At 36.6% G+C, this 25,227-nt stretch overlaps 1 protein-coding gene across 2 annotated transcripts in view; it reads left to right on the top strand.

Annotated features, from left to right (window-relative positions):
* Positions 1–25,227, top strand: part of ADCY2 (adenylate cyclase 2) — a 199,416-nt gene that overhangs the window by 71,522 nt on the left and 102,667 nt on the right. For both annotated transcript variants that reach the window (XM_072328899.1, XM_072328900.1), the window contains one exon: positions 22,477–22,626. In XM_072328899.1, the coding sequence (XP_072185000.1) occupies positions 22,477–22,626 (150 nt within the window). The remainder of the gene's footprint in view (positions 1–22,476; positions 22,627–25,227) is intronic.

The following is a 25,227-nucleotide window of genomic DNA, read 5'->3' on the forward strand; positions in this document are numbered from 1 at the left end:
AACTCAACCTTCTTCCTGTCCAAAACAGTGTGGCCAGGTCTCAACTTTCTCCAGATAATTCCTGACATGTTCTTTCCCCTAAGGAATGCCATGGCTCTGGGAAAATGGTGGTTAGCTCAAAAAAAATCTGCACAAGGTGGGAGCTTTACAGCCATAGTGGTCATAGTGCATCAGACTGTATTCCAGCCTTGGTTTGTCTACCAGAAGAGACCCAACTGGAGGGCATAGCCTAATAACCTTGAAGTAATTCTTTCTTCTTCCAGGGAGTGATGTATTGCTTCTTACAGGGCACTTTATTTCCCTTCTCAGGTTACACCTATTACTGTGTGAATGGCATCAGCATTTGTTCTGTATGGATCAGCTTAATGAGTTGTGTCTGTCTCAGTAATAGCTACTCGCTTGTTATATGTATCTGCTATCAGTTTAGACAAGTTCTCAGAATACTGAAGGTTTTATCTTTGTCATAGTTTCAGCTAGGACAGAATTGTTCTCTTCAGAATGTCTGGTATATTGCTATGTTTTTATTCTGGGAGAAAAACAATGTTGACAACACACTTATGTTTATAGTTATTGCTAAGCAGTGCTGTACAGAGCCCAGGTTGTTCCTGTACATCAGCTCATACTAAGAAAGGGCTGAGAGTGGATAGAACCAGGACAGCTGACTTAAACCGGCCAAAGGGATACTCCATACCATAAGACATCATGTGGAAAGAATTTTGAAGGGGATGGATATTCATCTACCTCTCTTCTGCTGCCTGGGGGGCTAGCTGGGCATAGGTTGGTGGTGAACAGTTGCTTGTGCATCAGTCATCATATACATTCACATATCATAATTATTATCCTTTTCCTTTTCTCTTAGTAAATAGTTTTAACCCAATCCATGAGCTCTACTTTTTTTGTTTTTGTTTTCCCTTTTGATTCTCTCTCCCACCCTGCTAGGAAGGTAGAAGGAGTGAGCGAACAACTGTGTGATGCTTAGCTGCCTGCTGGGTTAAACCACAACAATCCTACACACTTGCTGCAAATGTCACCCATATTGACTCAGCTCTAGGTTTCTAGATGAGACATTATTAGCTATAGCTGTTGTTTCTCTCCTTCACAGTTACTGCTTTTATTCTATATTTTAACCTTGATAGAAGTGGAACATAAACAACATGGTCTGTTTTTTCAGACATATCGTTATGCTCATTAATGTATTTGCTGTTTTTATTTTAGTTGTTTCCTATCACTTTAAGGAAATATTTTCTCATAAGTGAGATCTACTCAGGAACTACACAAATCGTAGAATGGTGTGGATTGGAAGGGATCTCAAAGATCATCTAGGGTTGCCAACCACTAGATCAGACTGCCCAAGAGCCCATCAAACCTGGCTTTGCCCACCTTCAAGGATGGGGCATCCACAGCTTCTCTGGGCAGCCTGTGCCAGTGCCTCACCTTAAGAACACAAGCTTGAAGTAAACAGGTGGGCTCTGCACTGAGCTAGCTCAAGTCCTCAATCTTCATGAATTCTGACTGCATGAAAGCACCGCTGCTGTTTTTGAGTCCAGTTTGTTCCTGGAAACAGAGAGCTGTGTTTGCAGAGCTGCATTTAAACTGTATACCAACTCCAGTATCGCTGGATCCTGGATATAGAATAGCACAGTTAATCCACACCACTCTGCTGTTTTAGGAGAAAATTAGAATTATTAACCTCAAGCAGTGTGGCTATCCAGAAGATTAAAGAGCTTACAGATGAACAAAACTAAGAATGGAAGATGGCCAGTAATTATTGGCTTGTAATTATGGTCTCAGCTGGACAAGAAACATCTGAACTAAATCAGTGTAAATGATCTCAGCTGATATTTGTTCTCAGTGCTGCAGAAGGCAAGTGCCTTCACACATGCTATCCAATTTGACCTGGAGAAGATGTTCTCCTTGGATCTTAAGCGAAAATAATTGGTTCTGCTGAACCTATTAGTAGGAAGGCTTTCATGCGTGCGAAAGTTGTACATCATTCCTGCTCCTGTCCTCCCTACAGTTGTTGCTAGTATCTGTTACTTTAGAAGAAATAAAGTACACAAAAAGAACTTAAAAGCTCTTCTGACCTGTTTTAAGCTGTGGGAAATAATCTCATCCAGTCCATATGAAAGTGAGTAGATGAAATTGTGGAGCATGAGGTTTAGGATTCTTCAACATAGAAATGCTGTTGTTTGTCAGAAGTTAAAATTGAGGTTTACTTGGAAGAAATAAAAAGGAAAGTTATGGCTATCTAAAAAAATATTGAAGATTTCCTTTGACTAATCTTCCTTGTTTTGAATACTACATTGCCTTACATGGTGTTCATTCAGCGATGGTTCTATCTTAGCAATATTCTTTTAGGACTGACATGAGGACTTGGCTGTTGTATTTACCAGAATTATTTGCCAGATTTTGTTGCATGAGGGAGCTTTACAATTTAAATGCAAACATGAGGCGTGCAGAAATCCTGTTTCCTCTAGTATGTAGGTGGTGAGACATCAGCTTCTGCCAGGGGTCTTCTGGGATAGCTTTGGAGTTCTGGCTGTGGTTGTCTTTTGCATGCATACTCTCTTACTGAGACATTTTGGATTCTCATATGCTGTTTAGCCTGTGGAAAGAATCATTATTAGAATTTGGCCTGAGGAATGAATAGCTCATGGTGACAAAAAGAAACGCCCCCAGGTTGCCTGATTGCTGCTGCCAGCTTGTGGTGGACAGGGGGCAAGAACAGAGAAAAGGGGGTGACGTGTTTCCAGTGTGATGCCATGAGAGGCTGTTGCTGTAGTGACAGAGTCCTCTGAGCTTAGTTGGACATTTTGTTGGCGTTTTGTTTCCGTGCTAACGTTCTATCTAGGTCTGCTCAGTTACATTTAATTTCATAGCATCAGATCCACTCAGCTTAGTTAATACCCTTAGGACCCGTGTTTGATTTATTTATTTATTTTCATCTGTCTTCTTTTTAGTAAAATAAGCATAAGAAATGCTTTGGAAGTCTTCAAAGAGTAGAAATGGTCACGATGTAAAAAATGAACAAGCAGCAAAAAGGACAAGAGGAACAAGAAGAAAGAGGGAAATTATCTGTGCAAAAATGGCGACAAAAGCATTAAAGCCTAACAAGCAAGAAAAGTGGAGTGCTGAAAAACAAATGAGTAGATAACAAGGCACATTTGACAGTACTGCTCTGTAGCCTGCTGCTGTTTGCTCTAAGATTTTGCTTCATTTGCTGCTCAGTCTTCAGTGGTGTCACCTTCTATTCTCTAGCCAGCAGTTTAGACAGTATTTTCCTTAGGTTTTGGGTTAACACTCTGACCTTGGTTCAGTTTACTGATGCTGCACTGGGTGACCTTTGAAGACAGAAATAATTCCTTCTCTATTGTTATTGGTATTAACTGTGTCACTTCATAGTCTCATGTTCATGCTGCGTGCACAGTCTCCTTCATCACTATCCAGTTATTTTCAATTTGCTCCATCACTTCAGCTTCTTTGGAGCTGCATTGGCTATAGTATTCCCAACTGGATTCTCCAGTCTGTATGTGATCAGGACTGGCATTGCCAGAATGGTGGGAGAACAGACAGCAATCTCTGCTTGTTCCTTTGTAAACATGTTCTGAATCCTCACTGGACCTACCTACATGACAGTCCTGAGCTTTGTCGACAAACTAATCTGTTGAGTTAGACTGCAAATAAAAATTCCACTTTGCAACACCCCTTTTCTCAGCAGAGCTGCTGGTAAGTCCAGCTTTCCTTTTGAATCTCTGGTGCAGAACTGAGCTGCACAAATGAATGAAGGAACCATGATGGAGGAATTCTGCATTCAGCAACCTCTCCATATACCAGAGCCCAATATTCTTAAATAGCATTCCTTACGTTTTAAAATAACATTATGGCTTTTGCATGGGAAGTAGTTTTCTTTTTGATTTTGATGAAAATTTAACATTAGTCTCTTAATTAAACAGTATTTTAGATATCTTGCAACTCTTTTGGCCATTTCTAAGAAAGCCAGATCACATAACTCTTCTGCCTATTTAGGTCAATCAGTATAATTATGTGTGCTGCAAATCATTTACTTCTTCATGAATACTGCACGCATTTTTTTTTTCTTTGATTAGAGACTGAAGTGGATTGAAGTTTGTGGTGGTCTGTTTGCACCTGCAGAAATCTCTGAAGAGATTTCTCTGATCTTTGGTGCTACTTAGATTCATATGTTCATAGAAACATTAATGTTGAAAAAGACCTCTGAGGTCATCTAGTCCATCTGGAGACCCATCCCCACTATGCCCATGTGGTGTGCCGTGCTCAGGTGGCTTTGTAGTTTGTTTGTTTTTCTCTTCATAGACAGTGAAAGAAATGTAAGGAGCAGAAGTGAGCCTAGAGTGCTAATGTCAAACCAGAGAGGTCATTACAGTGTTGTGTTTTTTTTTTGTTTTTTTTTTGAGGCACATGTTGAACTAATAAAGCTTCTGGAATGGATGTACAATAATGAATGTCCCTGAAATGATTGGCACAGTTCCTTCCATTCTCATTTTAAAATCGTACTCAGTCGATGACTGAATTTTCACTTAGTCTGTGACAACAGTGCTAGGATGTGTCCAGACTCTTGCTGATGTTAAGAACAACTTGGGTGATTTGATGTGAGGCATAACAGGGCACTTTAGGAAGCTGTGGAGTGAGGAGGTAAAGCAGTAGACAGAAAACTCATGATTGCATACCTGCACACCTCTCTGCTTCAGGGTGATGCTCCTGTGTATCTACAATGCTCTTTCATAGTTGAAGTGTGTGCAGTTATGTTGGCTTCTTCCATGCTATGAAAAATGAAATAAATTCTCCCTTCATAAAAGCTGTGAAAGCTTAAAAGCTTTCTCCCATTATTTATTTCTTCTTTCCCTCCCACCGTAGTTTTTAGTAAGGTTTTATTTAATTTTTTACTTTCTCACAAACCTGTTTCTTTCCTATGCTTCAGATCTGGAGGGACCTTTTGTTTATTTTTCAAAGTTTTAATTTGGGGATATATATATATATTTTTTTAATTATTTTTTTTCCTTCAGTATGCTACATTTTGCTTAAAGCTTCTTGTAACAGAATTCAACAACTTAACTGCATTGTAAGTACCATACTTAGCTTTGCTTCAGACCTTCAATTTCATTTGAGTAACACATACACTGGAACAGACTGAACAGCTGATGTTTGCTCACTGTCTCCAGGCCACCTGTGACTTTATGAGTCTCTGTCAGACCTATCATCTCTTTCCAGGCCGAAGGGCTGTAACATAGTTATCTATCTTTATTTAACGTCATTCTATACCTTTGATCTTCCTTGTTACCTTTCTCTGTTCAGAAAGAGGTTTTCATTTACGCAATATGAAAGCAGAGTAAGACAGAAAATCCATTAATACTTCATGGCATGCTTATTTGGTAAGGAAGTAGGTTGTAAATTCTGATGACTCTGAATAAAGTGAGGAGGGAAAAAATAAAAAATTTTAAAAAAAATAAAAAATGAGCCCAATCCTCCACACAAGTGCAAATTATTTGAAGTGTTACTGCCAAGGAAATGAAAAATCTGTCCTGATGAGGACCCATGCAATTTTGAAATGAAGAGTGTGTTTTACTGGGGAAAAAAAAGCACTTTTTTCTGTAGTATGTAAAGGAAGCTCAAAAGAATTGTTGTACATCAACTTAAACAAATTAAGAGCAATAAATAAATGAGTGCTCCTCCAAAAGTAACACCTCCTATTTTTATGATGTTGGCCCACAATTTCAGAAATGGATGATGGTGGTAGATGATTCCCACCAACATTTCATTACATTTTGATGCTGCATGACCGATGGCAGCAGAGGGGCCATCTGACTGAATGGTGTCTGACATGGAAATGCATATGAAGGAAAGGTGTGTTCCTGAATTCCTCCGTGCAGAAATAATGGCACCCATTGAAACTTGCTGAACATTTATGGAGTCTAAAGAGTGCATGTGAGCCGGGTGAGGTGGTGAGTGGTGCATTTCAGCAGTGGCGGCAGTGACATTGGATCACCTCTGGTGTAGATTGTTACAAGCACAGTGTGAAAGCTCTTCTTCATTATTGGTGAAAATGGATAGCTAACAGCAGTGACTATGTTGTAAAATAGTACTTTTTTAGCTGAGATTTTGTTGTCAAGTATAGTGTTAACTGTTTTCTTTGTATCAGCTGTAGTTTTCAAGGAAATAAACAGGAGGCATTACATTGCAGAGCAAGCTATGTGTTTGGTTTTTTTTAATGTCAGAAATTAAAGTGTTGAAGTCTGTTTGTATTAACGCAGTCATTCTGAAGAAAAGGGTGACTATGATTATACTGCATTACAGGGAAACCTGAGCAGTTAGCGCTGTTTCCACAGTGCTGTTGTTTTTATTTTTGTGGAGGTATAGAGTTTCTTTTTTTCCTTTGACTTTAATTTGAGCAAAGCCACCTTAAGGGTCGAGAAGACAAATCTTTTGTTTATTTTCCTGGCTAACTGGGGAGGTCTCAGTTGGCTGGAATGTGATTTCACTCATCAAGAAGGAGAATCCAGGGAATTACAGGCCTGTTATTCTGACCTCACTAACATGGAAGGTAACAGAGCTGATCATCATGTATGTCATCACTTGGCAGATGTTGAGCAATCAAGTGACCAGACAGAGCCAGCTTGGGCTTATAAAGGGCAGGTCCTGCCAGGCTAACCTTATCTCCTATGGCAAGGTGACTGGCTTAGTAGATGAGGAAAGGGCTGTGGATTTTAGTAAGGTGTTAGTAAAGTGTTTGTCGCTGTTTTGAACAAAATTCTTCCTTCTAGCTGCTCATGGTTTCAATAGGTGCATAGTTCTCTGTTTAAAGAGCTGGCTGGATGGCTGGATTCAAGAAGTCAAAGCAAATGGAGTTCAGTCCAATTGGTGGCATTCCTCAGGGCTTAGTACCAGGGCAAATTTTGTTTCATGCTTTCATCAGTGATCTCTATGAGAGGATTTAGTGCACCATTGGTAAGTTCAGAGCTTTACCAAGTTAGGCTAGACTGCTGGATCTGTTTGAGGGATCTGATTGGGCTGGATTGTTGGGCCAATTCCTATCATGTGACATTCAACAAGAGTAGTAGGTCCTGGGTCTTTTACTTTTATCATGGAATCCTGGTATAGGCATGGGAGAGAGTGGCTGGAAAGCTGCCCTAGCAGAAAAAGACCCGGGGGTGTTCACTGACATCCAGCTAAAAACAAACCAACAGTGTGCCCAAGTGGCCAGTGCCACCTTGACCTGCATCAAATACAGTCTGGCAAGCCGGACTAGGGAAGTGACTTTCCCTTCATCTGAGGTCCTGGTGAGTCTGCACCTCTAATTCTGTGTTCAGTTTTGGGCTCCTATTACAAGGATATTGAGTTGCTTGAGCAAATGCAAAGAAATCTGAGTGATAATGCAGTTACTGGTTCATCACTGGGTGGCAAAAGAAGGCATAGTAATTGTGTAGCTGCTGATGAGAGAATTTTCAGAATGCATTATGTATATTTTTGCTTCATCCTAATAAACTAAGTTCACTAAAAGCTAGGAACAATGAGCAGTGTCTCAAAGGGGTACTACATTTTATATATTAGACCCTTCCTTTATCAAGCATTGAATGCGTAGCTATAAGAGCTGGAGCATGTATAACTTGAACCTCATGCTTTAAAGTCAGACTTGAAGATCAGTTCAAATTTTAGGAACCAGTTATTTCACTGTTTTTTTTTTTTGTTGTTTTTTTTTTTTTTGTTTTGTTTGTTTGTTTTTGTTTTTGTTTTTGTTTTTTTTTTTTTTTCAGCTAGAGATCATGATATTTTGTGTGTAGTTACTCATTTTAACTTTAATGGCATTTTCCATTATATAAGGTCTTGACAGTATTTGTGTTTGTGTATGTATGTGTGTGTAAAATTTTGTGTATAGGTATATGCTTGTATTTTTCCCTCTTTCAAAATGTGAAATTTGGGAAGTCAAAGACTCTGAAATATATGTTGAGAATAATGCTTCCATACTACACTGTTGTGTTTCTTCTGTGGCTAATGAGGTCTTCTGGGTATTAGTCTGTCTAAGTTAAGTTCCTAAGTATCTACCATTTTAGTTCACTGAGTCCAAGAAGAGTTAAGGACATTTGAATATAATGGGACTATGTATGGAAGTCGTCTTTCCTTACAATGTAATTTATTAAAGGCTGCTCTTTTCCTTGAGACTGTCAAGTTTGATTATTCAGAAATTAAAATACATACAATATGATGAAGCAAAGTTCATTCTGAAAGCCTGATTATTGGGATAGGCAAGATTGTCTTTAACAAGAAACAGTGTATACATGGATTAAAGGTATTTATACTTATTTTCCCTATATTGACCTTCATCCTATTTTGGGCTGAGGAGTGAAGGATAAAGGATAGCAAAGGTAAGGGACAGCGTTAAGCCCTAATGTGGAAAAATAATTACTTCTTACAAAATAACCTAGATATTTTTAATTAATCCTCCACAAGCTGATAATTCTCCTGCACACATACATTTACATAACTATGCTTTAGTTATTTTGAAAAGAAAACAGCAAATATGATTAATATTCTATTTCGGCAGCCAGATTTACCTGTTCCACTGCTTCAGTTTGCTTTGTTTTTCCTTTTTCTTTTAGTGTTAAAGAGAATTAAATTAAAAGACATTCAGCAGAAGCTTTTGTAAGAAGTTTGCTGACCTGAATAAAATAAACAAATCCAAAGCTGCATTCAGTTGCATAGCTATTTTCAACTTTGTGTTTTCTAAGAGTGGAGCAATGATAAGAGTTAATCAGTGCCAAGGTGCAGTTCTTTGTTATTCAGAAGATCTGACCCATAGCTCTGACATTGTCTTTTGAAGTATCATTTTTGAAGTGTCATTTTTTTTCTGCTTAGTCCCTCCATTTATTACATCTCTTCATTGGTGAGATGCTGATTTTAATATTTGGCTTTGTACAGTTTGACCTTTGACATGCTATATAATGTTTTTTTTTGTTTTTTTGTTTTTTTTTTTTTCAATATCCTGTATTTGTGTGAAAATACAGGTTTTGACAAAGAAGTTGAATCTGGAAGAGGAAAAGAAAGCCTTACATTTAGCTGTACTCTTGTATACTTGTAACGGATTTAATGAATATCATGAAATAGGGTGTCATTTTAAAGTACTTTCATCTGGTTCATATAAGTCATCCTGTTTCCTTAAAGACTTAAAAATCAATGCAACTTAATGGGTTTCTTTACTGTGATTTTGTCTATTGTTTCCTTCTGCACTGTGGGGAATTTAATTAATTTTCACCTGGAATAGGAGGTACATTTTATCTTCAGTATGAGCCTGGAAATCATTGTAACTTTTATTTATCTAGGGCCAGAAAATGCCTCATTGGGCTGATCAGACTGAAGCAGGGAAGAGCTGTGAGGTTCACTTGGTCCTATGTATTATGGGCTTATATAGCTTAACTGAATCAAGCTTTCATTTTCTCTATAGCAATGTCTCTTTGCTCTGTATCTTGGCCTACCGTGGGACTCATGGTAGTTCTTGTGAGCCACCACAGATTTTTGTTATCATACACCTAGCTTAAAAGACTGTTAGATCTGGTTGCCCAGGCTTCCTCTTGAGCATCTTAACTTTGCAAGACCACAGTTACAAATGGTTTAAGAGAAACAGAATGGCTAGTAGCCTTTTTGCCACAGCTGTGAAAGCAAGCAGCTCTCACAGAAGATACCTTGAAAGCCAGTCTTACTCTGCTAGTGAATTGCAGTCACCGAGCAGGACAGATCTGGGTCTTAGAACACCTATGGGAGACTTGGTCTTCTCTGACATGCTAGATACACTTCAATAGACTTAATTTTGAGATAAGAAGCAAGTCAAGGCATCGGCTCCAGTTGGTCGGGACCATCCCACCAGATGCATAAAAACTCAAGAAGGAAGAAGTGATTGGCAGAAGGAGAAAGGAGGAGTCTTGTGAGCTGCTGGCTGCCAAATATGATTGAGGTGAAAATGGGTTATTTCAGTATAAATTAACTCAGACTGTAATTTAAAGGTATTTTCAGGCTTGAGGATTCACTTATGAAGATTGTATTGTGCTTTTATTTCCACATGTTAGGTAGTAAGGCATCTTGCACATCCATTTCCCATTTGCCTTGCAATGAGTTGTGAGGTTTCAGGAGCTAGTGTTTTTGGAATGGGATGCCACTGCCACAGTGGTGCTGAGTGGGCCTTTCAGTCTGCTGGGGCTTTCAGTACAAGGTTACATAAAAATGATGGATAACTAGAGTAAAAAGAGCAGGAAATAATCTTGGGCAGCATCCTTTGACTGTTGCTCAGATCAATATTGTGTTCCTAACCTGACAATTCTTATAAAGGTTGCTGGCTTTTCCCCTCCACAAAGTAAGTGATGATGGTGATTGCTTTTGACAATCTTTGAAACAGCACAAAAAGAAGAAAATACAAATCTATTTCTACTCTTATGTCATGGAGCTTCTAAAGAGCCTTTCTATTGGCACCATCATACCCTTGCTTTAAAATCCAAATTGATTTGTTTTCCTTAACATAGAGGAAGCTTGGTTCTATCTTGTGAGCTGATTTTCCTGTCACAATTACAGCTCGGAGATGTTTGCTGTGATCTAGGTTATGCTGACCTTAATTAACGACCGATTCACTGTGTGTCAGGTAACGTCACAGACTGTTTCAGAGTCCTCTGCTGCAGTAGTACTTGAAAAAACTAGAGACTGAGCACAGCGTAGGCAAGCTAAAAAACATGGCGTTAATTTGTTTTCAAAATACCTCTGTTTGAATGTGATTTATATTTCCTTGTTTATGAGAACATTTCCTATGGTATGATAGAAGTTCCCGTAGACAGGCTAAATTAGAGTCAAATATGGAGCTTTTTTTTTTTGTTTTGTTTTTTGTTTTTTTTTTTGTTTTGTTTCTAAACAGTAATTACAGACATATCTAGTCTAAAATGCAGCATATGAAATTTAGTCATTTGCCACCTAATCTCCCTTTTGGGTATTTTTCTCTACAGTTCATGTATTACTGTTCTGTATAGCCTGTGATTTCTCCTTTTTTGTAGATCCACTCTACCTTAGGATCTAGGCAGACTGCCTGGAGATCACATGAAAAGACAGTGGGGAGTCATTCTTCTGTTACAGCACAGGGGGAAAGAGTATGGTCCTTCTTGGATACCACAGTCTTTAGCTATTGTACATCTATACACGTGACAAAGAGCAAGATATTTGGCAGCTGTGCCGTTGGTTAATTTTTTTCAGCTTTTCCTGTCATGACTGTAAGGTCATTGAAAATCACTGGGGAAAAAAAAAAAAAGACCCATGGGAAAGAGAGATTTTTTGATGGGAAGCAGCGTATGATACTCAAGTATGATATTTCAAATATCCAGCTATTAAAACATGCTATCAGATGTTAATAATGTAAAAATGATTTGATTTTGTTAAATGAACCATTACTTTGGCAGACATTTAACTCTTGGAGTCATCGTCGTATAGCTTTATCTGTAACTGTAATGCATTTTCTTAAAAGTGTTTGTGACAGTCTTTTTGCTTCTGTAACCACCTTGATCAGCATCAAGTTTCAGCTTGAACACCGTCTGGTCCTACAAGATCTTTAAAGTAGTTCATTCACTCAATATTTCTTCAGAGTAATACGGAAGCTACTATTATGAATAAAATCATTTCTGTACTTTAAAATGTCTTACATTTTCTTCTGCTGCAAGGTAATTTCTCTGTAATTATAACTTCTTAAAAACGTGTATCTGTAGTTGCACTAATTTTTGAATTTCATTCGTACTCCAGTCCTTTATTATCTACCTGATACTAGTCTTAATCCATTGTTGGAGACTAAGGTTTTTTTACATCTATAATAGAAATTTTTAATGAACTTTGTCTACTGTGGTTTATGCTCGGTTGATTTTTTTATTGATATGAAATGATGATATGTTGGGTTTTGAGGTGATTGTTTTTTTTATTTTGTTTAAAAATATATTTTTATTTGAATTCCCTACTGCTAGTTATTTGGATTTATCCATTAAGCATTTTCAAGCTGACAATAAGTATGTTACTTATGATGAGCTCTGGATTGAATATTAAATTAATGCTGGAAGGTTGGTAGAAGATCATTTAAATAACAGTTTAATACAGCCTGCAATGTAAAATAGGTATACAAAGCAATTGTGGAAAAATAGACTGCTGAAGAAAAATTCATTAAACCAGCTAGATCCTTTTTAGATGCATTTAGAATCAAGTTTAATTTGCTTTTAAAATGTATTCATTAAATGTATTAGAGAGCTGTACTAACACTGGTTTTATTTCTTACTAGTTTAATTCATACTGAATTTTTTTGTATGTTTTTTGTGTATTTTAGCATTAAAAAAAAGAAATCCCACTTTTTTTTTTTTATCTCAATTAATCTAGTCATTTGATGAACACGCAGCAATTGCTAGGAATGCTGAAGTTCTAGTAAAACTTAGACTATTTTAAATGTGTGAAAGAATTTATTATTCTTCAAACAATTTTCATTATCTGAGAAGTGCAATACCTGCTTCCTTTCTTCTGATATGTAATAGTTGTGTATCCATCACAAACATCAAATAGTGTCATTTTCCTGCATATATTCTGTGATTAAAACTGTTCTTGGAATCCAACTAGTAGCTACTAGCCCTCTCTAAAATGTGACTAACATCCCTTTCTTTCTACTTGCCCAATTCCTCGTGATTCCAAAATGAGAGGTTACATTTTTGTATTTTATAAAATTTGACCAGTTATTCTACCATAAGTTTTTCCAAAGGGTTTAGGGTTAATAAAAATGTCAGATTCCTCAGTATGACATTTCAAATAGTATAGTTATTTCGTTAATGTCTTCTAGATGTTTTGACTGTTTGCTGTTGCCGCAGCAGTCCCTGTATTTTCTGTTCTCTATCCAGGAACGTGTCGATCTTTGAAAATTTCCCAAAACAGTGTGCTTTTTCACTGAAAAGTATTCCTCATGGCTCTTCTCCCTACACCCTTATTTTTTTGTCTACCCTTTTTGAGAGGAGTCTTCTACCATTGTGTGTCATATTCAAGGTGTGCTCTTGCTGTCCTTATGTACAGTGGTCTGACTGGTTGCCTGCTTCCAACTACACAGAGCACTTCCAAGTTTCGATTGTTCCCAGTATGGCAATAGTGTGATTCAGGCTAAGCTGTATTCTCTCAAAACTTCTATAAAAACATGTTTTGTATGTCTGTCAGCATTTTACCTCATAACAGAAGTCACTTCTGAGTGACTGAGCTACAGCCAAAACTGTATCCCAGACAAGACATCGTATATCCCAACATGTTCTCTGTGACATCCCAAAGGACAAATGAGAGGAGAACTAAGAGGTGTGATAATAGGATTGAGAATTGCTTGCACTGGAGAAAGTGATGCAGCTGAAAAAGCATTATAGTTAATGCTGGGTGTGATAAATGATTACTCTTTTACTGTTTGCTTTTGTGTCCTTGATTGAAGAAATAGGTTTTATAAGGCTTTAACCTCTGAGTTTTGGTCTTGCAGCTTTGTGTTTAGCTATTAAACATACAGAGGATGTAAGGGATATCAAGTGTATAGGAGATAAGTAACGCAAAATGTATCATAACAGTGTCTCTCAGTTATCAGTCAGGCTCATTAGTTGCTGGCTGTGCAACTAACTTGTAGTTTGTCTTTTCATATGTAGCAAAGCAGCTTACTGTTTGCTACAATTACGTAAGTTTTGTCAAGGCTTCTACCAAACTGATACAGTAATACTTTTAAATCAGGATGTTTTGATTAAGGTGAAAAAACAATCATTCATAAATGATCATTTTATATGTTATTTGCTCCTTATAATTTTGGGATTTTATTCACAGTAGTATTAACTGTTCTTTCATTAAGTATGTTGAAGATGAGGTAGGCTTTTTTTTTTTTTTTTTTTTTTTTTTTTTTCCAAACTTGTTTTTAGAAACTAAATGTAGCATTCATAACGTCTAATATAGTGATTTGGAAACAGTATTGTTTGCAACTATGGCTGAAGTTAATGGCATTTACATGGAAATAACTGAAAGAATAGTTCAGATGGGAAGGACCTTCTTCAGGTTTATCTGCTGCATCTCTTCCGGGCTGACCAGAAACATGTTACAGACAGCATTGTCCAATTGCCTGTTGAGCATTCACAGACATGAAGCATCAACCACCTTTCTAGGAAGCCTATTCCAGAGTTTGACAACTCTCATAGTACAGAAATTTTCCCTAACGCCCAGCCTGACCATCCCCAGGCACAGCTTTGTACCATTTCCACCGTACCATCTCTCCAGAGAAGCAGATCCCAACATTTTCCTCTGCTTGCCCTCTTCAGGGAGCTGCTATTTGAATTCACAGAGACTGTATTTTCTTTTGTTTCTTTTTACTTTATCAATAGTATTCCAATATTATTCCAGTAAAATTTATAACAAAGTTTTAAATTAATAAATATGACAACAGTATGACTCTAATCATCTGGAAATTGCAGTCTTTTCTTTGTGCTGCTGGTTACTTTTCTTCATTTGTAGGGAGGCCTGTCAGTTTTTGCAAAGTGTTGTGATGATTTTTAGTAACAGTCACACAGCTTGTCTTTTGTAAAATGCTTAGAAAAGTAGTAAACAAACTGTAAATGAACCTGTAATAAAAGCACTAAATGCAGAAGCTACTGGTTGGACAGTGCTGCAGGTGATTGTAAACAGGGTTACCCTGGAGATGACATTGTTGTCAGCTTTTTGTGCTTTGTCTTCATGTTTGATATATTAAAGCCATTTGTTTTCTAGAAGTCATTCCTTGGAATGGAAGACTTTGCCATGTTCACTGTCATTTCATTTTCAGAACTTCAATTCATAATACAAAACTTTTTTTTTTTTTTTTTTAAATGTAGTATGTAGAATTTGCAGATTCATGTCTAAAGCAAAACCTCTAGGTAGTATTTTTGATCCTAAGAAAGAAGAAATTAAAATATGAGCAATGAAGGTATTTGAAAATTTGTTGAAAAATGATGACATGGAAATCTGATTTTTTTTCTTCAATTATTTTATAAAGTATATATAAGCTATTTAAGATTGAATTACAATTAAATTCATGTTTGTGTTGGATTCTCAGTAGTTTAGCTACAAAATGCTTACAGGTCTATTTCAGTTTACCTGTTGCTGTGGCATTTTTTACTGATAATGAAAATCATTCTGTTCATTACCATGTGATCAGACTTGCATGATCAGCAATTTTGGAATCTGCCAAAAGGAAAACATATAATCCATACAAAGATATTTTAAAGGATGCTGCAGAATCCAAACATGCAGTAGAGAAAAGAGTTTGAAGAGTGTTCAGGTGAAAGTATATTATTTATATGTTGAAAGAAATGAGGTCTTCACTTAAAGAAGATCTGAGGTTGTTTGAAGGCATCAACAAATGTGAATGAGGGTGATTCAATTGATAGCTCTACTCGGATTTCCAAGTTGTTTGAAAATCCTTTTCCTAAGTATTTTCAAACAACTGAACAGCCAGGAGGAAAGATAAATGCTTGGATAAATACTTCTTTAAAAGATATGAAAGAGAAAGTAAGGATCTATGGTAGATTCTTAGCTTTAAACAATCAAATAAATGTGGACACATGGAACTTGTTTCTTCACTTGGCAATACCTGCATTTATTTAATGATTGCTCCCAACTATTTTAAGAGCAGCAGCCTGTTCTTTATAATGCTGTGTAGTATTTTAGGCATCTGTAATGTGTAACCACATACTGCTCTACAGGAGTTGTCATTAATACTGCTGTGAAAATGAGGTACTATGTTGATCTTTCAGATGTTAGTCAGAGTATATCCCACCATGTAATTTAGAAAATGCTTTAGTTCAGGATATCCAATGTACTTCTTACAAAGACTTTGAAAGAGAAAATCTGACATGACTAATGACATGTCTGCAGTTCTGAGACATGATGTAGAGAAAATGGTTATCTTTTCTGAGAAGATAAATACAAATGGAATGAATTGGAAGCAGAAGCATAGAGACTTTTCAGTTTCTACTTCATAATATAATATATGTAGTATATATAATATATATGTATATATACATATATGTATAATATATGTAGTGTATATAATATGTAGGTTTTTTTAATGTTCCATACTGCACATAATGTTATGATGTGGAATATTGACAGCAACATTACAAAACCACGATAAACAATTATTAAGTTTTTAATCAATTTCTGTAGCTCATCTCTTTCCCTAGTTTTACCTGTACGTCTCCATGTATATTCTTTTGCATGTCCTAAAGAACATAGGCAGATCCCACTGTTTCCTAGCACAGGATTATATGCAAATAAAGAAAAATGAAGTTGACAAAGGTTTGTCTTAGTCCCACCAAGTACTTGAGGACTGTGTTTTATAAAAATCTTATCCAGTTCATTAGGAATAATAGCAAGAGAGGAAAAAAAAATTGTCTAAAACACTAGTCTTATATTGAATCATAATTTCATTTAGAAATCATATTATATACTATTTTAAAATATCTAATTATTGTTGTCTGTTAATTAGTTTAAAACAAGTATATTAATTGACAATAGTTTGCAGTAGGATAGAAATATTGTAGGTTGTTTATGTAACACTAATCTCCATTGATTTTAATTTCTTTGTATACTGATAACTGGAAATATGTAGCATATACTTAACTATTTTTTCTCTCTCTTTTTTTTCCTCTAATCTTGAGTGCAGAATCTAGATTGTTTTAATTTCAAGAAGAGTTGAACATTTGAATTTTTCTGTTTAATTTTGCCAGTAACAACTGAAAAATCAAGTTATTAAATACATGAAAAGAAAATAATTCAAGAATCCCAAAGTGATTTTCAAGATATAAAACCCTGAATTCGCTGAATTAGTTTATTCCATCAGCTACTAAATCTTCTTACCTCTGTGACCCACTTAATTTCTGTCATTCTTAATGTGTTAATGATATGTAAATAACTTTTCAGTTGAAATTTAATTTATGTAGCATGTATTTTGATTTTTAAGGAAATAATAATTTGTCCTTCAGGTATGTATTCTACTGAACAGTTAGTTGGCTCATATTGACTTCTGTCACTTGCTAATTTTGAACCAGAACAATACCATAATTCTGCCTATGTGCATCTTAATATAAGAAAGGTGAACAAAAACTCTAGAAATTAGGGTACTCTAAATAAAAAGAAGGTGGTAGAAGCCTTGTAATGAGTTGTAATGAATATATTGTCTAATTTAATACATTATTTTTAGCAACATTTGTTACAGAAATGAGGCTTAAGTGATTATCAGTTCATTTTTGTGGTAGTCTATCCTTCTTCTGACAGCTTTTGAAACTGTTGAATCATTTCCGCAAGACTGACCAGAATGGAAGGTGTTTAGGGAGATTTGTTTAATCAAGAAATGTCATGAAGTCTGGTAGATAGTACAGGAGGGAGATTATGCTAATAGTCCTGTTGTGGTAAGGGGAGGAGAAATCTTTGCATCTGGTCCTGTAAGGGCAGATACATGTATGACAACCTTCAGTCTTTAAGTAGTAAAGGAGATGAATTTCTTGAAGAAGACCGAAGCTGTTTAAATGTCAGACATGGGTCTCTCTGGGATAGTACTTAAGATTTTATTCTGCATGAAAATAGCAGTTGTTTACAGGTTCTGGTTTCAAAATGTTTAGGTTTTCTGAAATATACACGAGAGTTTTTTTTTTTTTTTTTGTTTGTTTTTTTCCTCCAATCAGTCACATGTTCAAATGTGTTCAAGCAGTTTTAGTCATAAAAAAAAATAACGTGAGCCATGAGGCACATGGAAACACAAAATAACTTTCCTCCTTGAGGCAGAAAGGGGAGTGCAGGGGCTGGCGTTCTCCTTCTGAGCAAAGAAAATGAGTTTCCTTCTGGCAAAAAATATTTTAGCATTTTAAAAGTATGAGGTCATTTATCAGTCAATTATATTGATTGTGCATTACAGCAAAGTGTTCTCAAGGGACCATAACTCTGATTTTTATTTTTTTTTTTTTGTTGTGTGTTTTGTTGTTTCCTCTTTTTGATTCGGGAATTTACAGTTTATGATCTTTTCTCATACACACTGGCATATATGTGCAGAACTGAACAAAATTAATCTAGTAATTCCATAAAGCAGCCTGGAGCAATGAGAAACCTCAGTTCTATAATAATGATAAAAAGAAAAGCACATCAAATAATAGAGATGCTACAGAAAAAGAATATCCTGCTGATGTCACAGCATCACAGATTTGTCCACAATACTCTGATTGCAACAGCAAAGAAGCAAATTACACAAACAAGTTAGTGCCAACTAGTCACAAGTTTGTAAATTTCTATCTTGTAAAAGGTCTGTATGCCCCTCCAGAAAGGGGCCTTTTGCTATTTCTTTGGTAGAAGTTGAAAAATGTAGAGAATTTTTCTGGTGTCTGGAATAAAATGTGGTTTTTTTTTTGTTTGTTTGTTGTTGTTTTTTTTTTTTAACTCTCCAGTTTCAAGTAAATTAGCTTTTTGTTCTAGTGAGCTGTTTCTTGCAAAACTGCTATTTGTTTTCCTCTGAAAAGCCCCTGAAAAAAGCACTTGAAGTTCTGCTTCATACAGACAAAGGATCTTAGGATACTGAAGCTTCCTGGTTCTTCAGTTCATTCATAGCATGTCTTTATTGTGGTTTTCATGAGTATTTGACGATTTATGTACCTCAGAATATTAAAACATGTCACTGTCATTAAATAATTGAATTTTACTTCCCAGATCTTCCTGAGCCAGAATATTGTGTGCAATAGATGGAGAACCTTCTGATACATATACTAAAATAATGATATTTGGCACACACATATTTGTGTGTGGTGGCCATGCAAGTTAAATATTTACTCTGTGGCTAAATGTATCCTTTTTAAGTGCTGCTTTTCAGTTTCTTTTAACTGTAAAGGGTGTACTTTCTAGTTGAATTTTGCCTGAATCTAAAACCTTAAATAAACCAAGCAAGGAGACTTTGTTTCCTAACTTGTTTTGTCACACCATCCATCACTTGTTTTGTCATGCAGTTCATCAAAAGAAAGATTCAATGGGGAGAGAGACGATTTGTCTTTGTAGAGCCAGAGAAGTTGCACCTTGGCACTGATACAATAATTCTTTGTCTCTCATTAATTTCCATGCAGACATCGTAAATTATACCCTTTCTTGTCCATCCCTCAGCTTCCATTTAAATCTTTACTCCTTACATAGCACAGTACTTCCTTGTATACCCATGCATTTGTAGGCAGCTTTAATCAGTAGAAATAGGATATTGTACTATTACATTGTAATAGTAATGCAGTAACAGACTGAATTTTGTAAACAACTCAGTTAACTTTACAACTCTCCTGAGAAATTAGTCATAGCTACTTTACTTTGTCTTCGTTTGGTTTTAAATATAATCTATTTTGTTAGTTAAGCACTAGACATCAGACTGTTTTATATTCACTGATACTGAAAAGCACATCTGCTTGAATGTAAAAATACAATTCAGAAAGTGCCCTGTTGCCTGTAGGTGTGTATTGTGTTTAGTATATCAAAGAAGGAAGAGAGCTCAGGAATGGTAAATCAGGCAACCCTGAGTGACTAGAGGTGCAAGCTGGTAAGTGGATTATGTTAAGACACTTGGTGATACTTTGTTAGTCTTTTCTTTGATTTCTTTAATTCATATTTAAATCAACTTCTATAGACACTGTATTTAGAGATTAAGCAGGAAGTGTCACAGTGTATACACTTAGTAGATACATTTAAAGGGATCCAGGTAGACCAAGAGATGGACTTGCCTCTCTGCTGTGTGACTCGGTATTTCCATCTAGAAAATGGAGTGAGAGCTTTCAATAGCTAATGGATATTACTGGTGGTTGTTTTGTTTCTTGTTTTCCTTCATACAATGTGTTTATAAAGAAGATGAACTAGGGTTCATGTGTTAGAAGTCATCCAGTACTTTTCTGCTGTTGTATTACAATCTTTTACTTAGCTCAGTCTTGCTCTGCTTGACAGGAGCCTTAACTATGTTGTGTAGACTCTTCAGATCAGATGCTTTTTAATTCTTTTATAAAGGCTTTTTATGATTGTTTTATCTGCATAGTTGATCAGAGCTCTCATAGCAAAATGCAGAGTTTCTTACAAGGAGGGTCACAGCAATTCTCTTTTTCAACATGGATCTGCTGGAGGAAAGGAGGGATATTCAGGAAGAGAAAGGAATTTGAGAGTTTTCACTCAGAGAAATGACAAGGCTACTTTAAGTTATAAATTCATTTTAAATGCTTTGGTCCAGGGATGATTCAGAGCATGGAATCTTCTCAGAGCAGATGCCTGACAGAAGAACAGGAGGAATATTTCATATGATTACACACTGATTAGAATACTTTACTAGGAAGCAGCAAGCTTAGTTAAGTTCTCATTGGTCTAAAAAAAATTTGAACTTCTGTCTTCCAAGAGGATGCATGTAAGACTTTACAGCAAAGCTCAGATGGTGCTCATCTCCAGCTCGTATGTTGAAGCGGGACTGCTGCTTGGGGGGAAAAAAAATAAATGTAAGATTTAAGAGAAGGGAGGTACTCAGCAAGTATTTTTATTTTCCATTAAACCTTTTATAGCCACTTTATGTTTCACTCAATAACTTACTGGCAGAAAAAGAAATATATGTTCAAGCAATGCAGACAAGATATCTGTTGCTCTGAGCAAGAAACCATTTCATCTATTTCTTGGAAGAGTTTTCTGTTTTAATGCCTTAGTGATACACTTCTGAATGAATTCTGCCTAGCCACGAGAACTGAGGTTGCTCTCAACACATTTTCTGTTACATATTCAGTTGCACATTTACGTGTTACATCTCCACTGTGTATGGCAAGAGGCTTTGAACAGCCTAATTCAGGTACTGCAAGAATGCACAGAGTTTCATGTGGGCTGTATTACCCCATTGAGAATCTGAAAAGCCTGGTTAATTAGCTTCCTTGCTTGTCACTCACTTGTTTCCATCTATTTTCTCACTTCATCTGGTTCAGTTATAAAACTGTAATCTGTTTTTCTATGGCTGCGAAGATGATACTCATAATTTACTCCTCCATCTAGCTGTTTCAATGTATTTTTTTTAGTTTTAGTTGGTTGTATTCCTGAAGTTTTGTATTGAATAGTCTTTATGAATCTGGATGGTACATTTAAGTAAGTTCACTAGCAGCTTCTAAACACAGATCTGCACATATGGATTTGTAATGTTGCACCTGGAGTACTCTATCTCATTCTGATCCCCCCAGAATGAGAAAGAACTAGGCCTACTGGAAAGAGTCCAATGGAGAGAGGAAAATAGGGACTAAAGCAGCTCTCCTGTGAGATGATGAGAGAGCCTGGGGACTGTTTCCTGGAGTAGAGGTTTGGGTTTTCACTGGGTATTCAATGGGTTTGAATACCTGAAGGGGAGGTGCAAAGAAGACAGAGCCAGGCTCTTTTCAGTAGTGCCCCATGATGGGACACAAGGCAGTGTGCACAAACTGGAACACTGAAGGTTTTGCCTAAACATTAGGTAGCACTACTGTACCGTGTGAGTGATGGAGCAATGGCACAGACTGCACAGAGAGGCTGTGGATGTGACTGCCAGTCACAGTCCTCCACTGTAATCTCTCATGTAAATTTTTGTTCACTAATCCATGTCTGTTGAGAGTGCTGTGATATTACTGATAGCAAACATAAAACAGTTTTGAGTTCAAATTTTCTTCTGTGCACTGTCATCTCTGTCATCCAACTCAAAAGAAAAGTTTTATTTAAAATACTCTTATCTCATTTTAAACAAAACTTATTTCTTGTATTCATGTGGTGTTGTGCACACTGAGCATCTGATGCTGTAAGTTCAAGTGTAAACTTAATAAATTTCATCTTGTGCTTGAGGCAAATGCAGCAGCTGTAAGTATTTTCTGGAAGAAAGATGTCATGTTTCACTATGTACATCCTTAGCTAGGTTGATGTTTATAGCTAATATTTGTAGTGGTTCAGGGTGAGATAAAATACAGGCCAGGTTGTTGGTGTCGTATTTTTACTCCTTAATCCTTTGGCACTTCAAAAGACAATGTCTTGCCAAAAGAGGATGGCAGTCACTTGGCTACTGGTGGTTTCTAGGAGACATAGCTGTCACTTTACAGCAGTGGATCCCACGTAATTGGTGTTCAGCAGTGGATGTAGAACGTGAACTGAATTTCTTTTTTGTTAAATGTATATCTCACAGAATAGGCAAACATTCATTACGTTCTTATTTTGTACTGAGTGAAAATGGTATAATTGCTTTTCCATTGAATTTGAAAGCTTTTTAAAAGGTGAACCCTTGCTAGGAATCAAACAAAAGCAAAATACATAAGTGCAGCAATTTTTCACTTTAGTTTAGGATTATATTCTGCTAATTTATTTGAATAAGTTCCCTGACAGCTCTTTTATTTATTTATTTATTTTTAACATCTCTAGATATTGGCGAATGTAATCATTTTCATCTGTGGAAACTTGGCTGGAGCATACCACAAACACCTCATGGAGCTGGCACTGCAACAGACTTACCAGGACACGTGCAACTGCATCAAATCCCGGATCAAGTTAGAATTTGAGAAGCGGCAACAGGTAAGGTCATACCCATGTTTGATCTGTTCTGCTGCTATTGCGCTATTTCCTGTTTAGTGCTCTATGATCTGGCTTGCCAATGGAGGAATGCTTACTGAAAGTTACTTCATGAAATATACAAAATCTTTTGAACAGAGTTTTGGGCAATTTGCATCTAAGAAGGCATTATAATTACTCGTGTTGTAGAATACATGTTTTCTTTGTTTTATGAAAATATTTTGCTTATGGATTGATGAAAATGCTATAAAGATTCTGTTTTTATATGTCTTTTTTGTTAGTTTCGTTGGATGAGCAGTGTTACACATGTAGATGCTTTGGGAATCATTAGTTCTTCATGCCCAAGACCAGTATGGTAAAATCATTACCAGAAGATATTACTGCACTGTTTTTGAGACTACAATACTGATGAATCATGTGATATAGTTCCAGGGGTCAGGTGTGTTAAGAGGAGCTAGGGGAATTGCATAATGAGACTATCTGTCATTTACTGCAGCAGCTGAATAAAAGGCTTCTCTGATTGCTTTATATAGTTCTTTGTCTCTTTGCAAGTTCTTTACTGTGCCTATCATCCTGACAGATAGGTGCTTCATTTAAGAAAATTTGAAATACAAATTAGTTCATCAGGTAGTAAAGAAGATGGGTATATTTTGCTCTCAAGGTCACCAGACTAGAACTTCTATCAACTGTTAAGGGTCAGAAAAGAGAGTCCTTACCAACAAACTGACCTTAACTGTCATGTCTGTCTCATAAATACCTGCAGCCATTTTAAATTACCTTTAAGATCCTTCATGAAGATTTTGTAAAGAAGAAAAAGTGAATGAATTGTCTATACTGTAATTTTAACAGATGTTACGTGTTCAGAGGACTAGCCTTATTCTGTTGTGCATTTGTGTCATATACTGGCTGAAGATGCTTCAAGACATTAAAGGTAGTTCTTAGGAGAACACTTCACAGAAAATAAAGGCACTGATCAGATTCAAAATCTGTATAAGGTACCACTGCATGATAAGTTTTGTGAACATGTAATTTTCTACCTCTGCCTCCATGCGATGTGTACAGTGAAACACTAGGCTAAATAACCGATACTGTTCAACACACATTTTGCCGTTTGTTGAGCATGTGGGTCAGAGTATCTCCAAATGAGCTCCAGTGAGACTGCTTGTAAGCAAAGTGCAGGGCAGCTAATGCCCTGTGTCTGGGAGTAGTACCAATTTGATGGGACAATCTCTAGAAATGTGAGGGTGATGTGATTGCTTCTAGACTCATGGCAACTTACTAGAGGAAGGTTAATGTTGTCCTCTGTGCCCAGGCTCAGCTGTCATAATCAAACAGTGCAACTCATAGTAGGCGTCAGAGTGTCTTTTTCAGGGGAGATCTGAGCTCCTAGCTTCCTGAGCACAGTTATAAAGATTTAGGCTTCCATTACTGATTGCGTTTTCCTGTAAGTACAGGAAATGCATTGGTATACCTGTAGGAATCAGGATGGACTGTTACTGGGAACACTGTCAACTGGTTCTCAAAAGGGTAAGGATGGTGCTTGTAGAAGTCAGTATTGATGGAGTACAAGCGCTGGCTGGTGATTTGTTTGAATGTGTATTGTTTATTTGATGCTGCTAACTTGTATGAAGAGATGTCGCTTTGGCTTCCTGGAACTTCTGAAGGTATTGTAAAAATGGTTGAGAATCTGTCAACCAGAGAGAAGAAGAATATCTAGAATTCTATGCTGGATGCTTCCTCTTTGTTCTTTCTAGGAGTTGTGTATCTCTCACATGTTAGAACAAGATGGCAAGCAGAAGCAACTGTTATTCATTGACAAACATATCAAATTAATTAAGGTATCTACACACTTTTAAAGTAGTCTATTGCAGGTCTGGGTTTAGGCATTTTCATTATTAATAGATAGGTCAATGACTCATTAAACTGGAGTAAATTAAGTATTCAGTAAATATTAATGTATTATTATTATTATTATTATTTTTAAGTCTGATGAACCACTAGATCATCTGATCTTCTTACATATTTTTCTTTAATCTTTATTTCCTCAACTCCATAATATGTATTTTAACCCATGTCACTGTTTTGTCTAATAAAAAAAATATCCAAGGGGGTGTAGATCTGTAGTGGAAATGCTAAGTCACAGCTTGAACCAGTGATTGAGCACCTGGTGGGAAGGCAGGGCCAACCCAGGGATGCTTAGCTGCATGGAATGCACCCAAGTGACGGGAAGGGATGGAGCCAGGATCCACCCCTTCCCAGACCTAATTTAAGGTTAGTGGTCAGTAGAGGCAAGAGTTTCTCACTGGAGATCCCTGCATGCCTGAGGTTTCTTTCTTTTATCTCTGTGCCCCTGGCTGTTATGTTTGAGCAAATCCTCGTTTGCTGTAGCCTGGGACATTGCTTCTCTGATGTCATTGCTGCACTTTCCATCTCATTACAAGATCATTGCCATTATACTTACAAATGCCGGGTACTTAAGTGAGTAGAAATAAATGAGGATTCATTTGAGGAGGAGTCTCTTCTCGAGGGTGATGTAAACTTTAGTCTAGAAGTGGTTGTACTTTAGTCTGTGTTTTTAATATTGTTTTTACTTGTTTAATATTG

Source organism: Excalfactoria chinensis, chromosome 2 (genome assembly GCF_039878825.1).
Source record: "Excalfactoria chinensis isolate bCotChi1 chromosome 2, bCotChi1.hap2, whole genome shotgun sequence".
Classification (NCBI taxonomy): Eukaryota; Metazoa; Chordata; class Aves; order Galliformes; family Phasianidae; genus Excalfactoria; species Excalfactoria chinensis.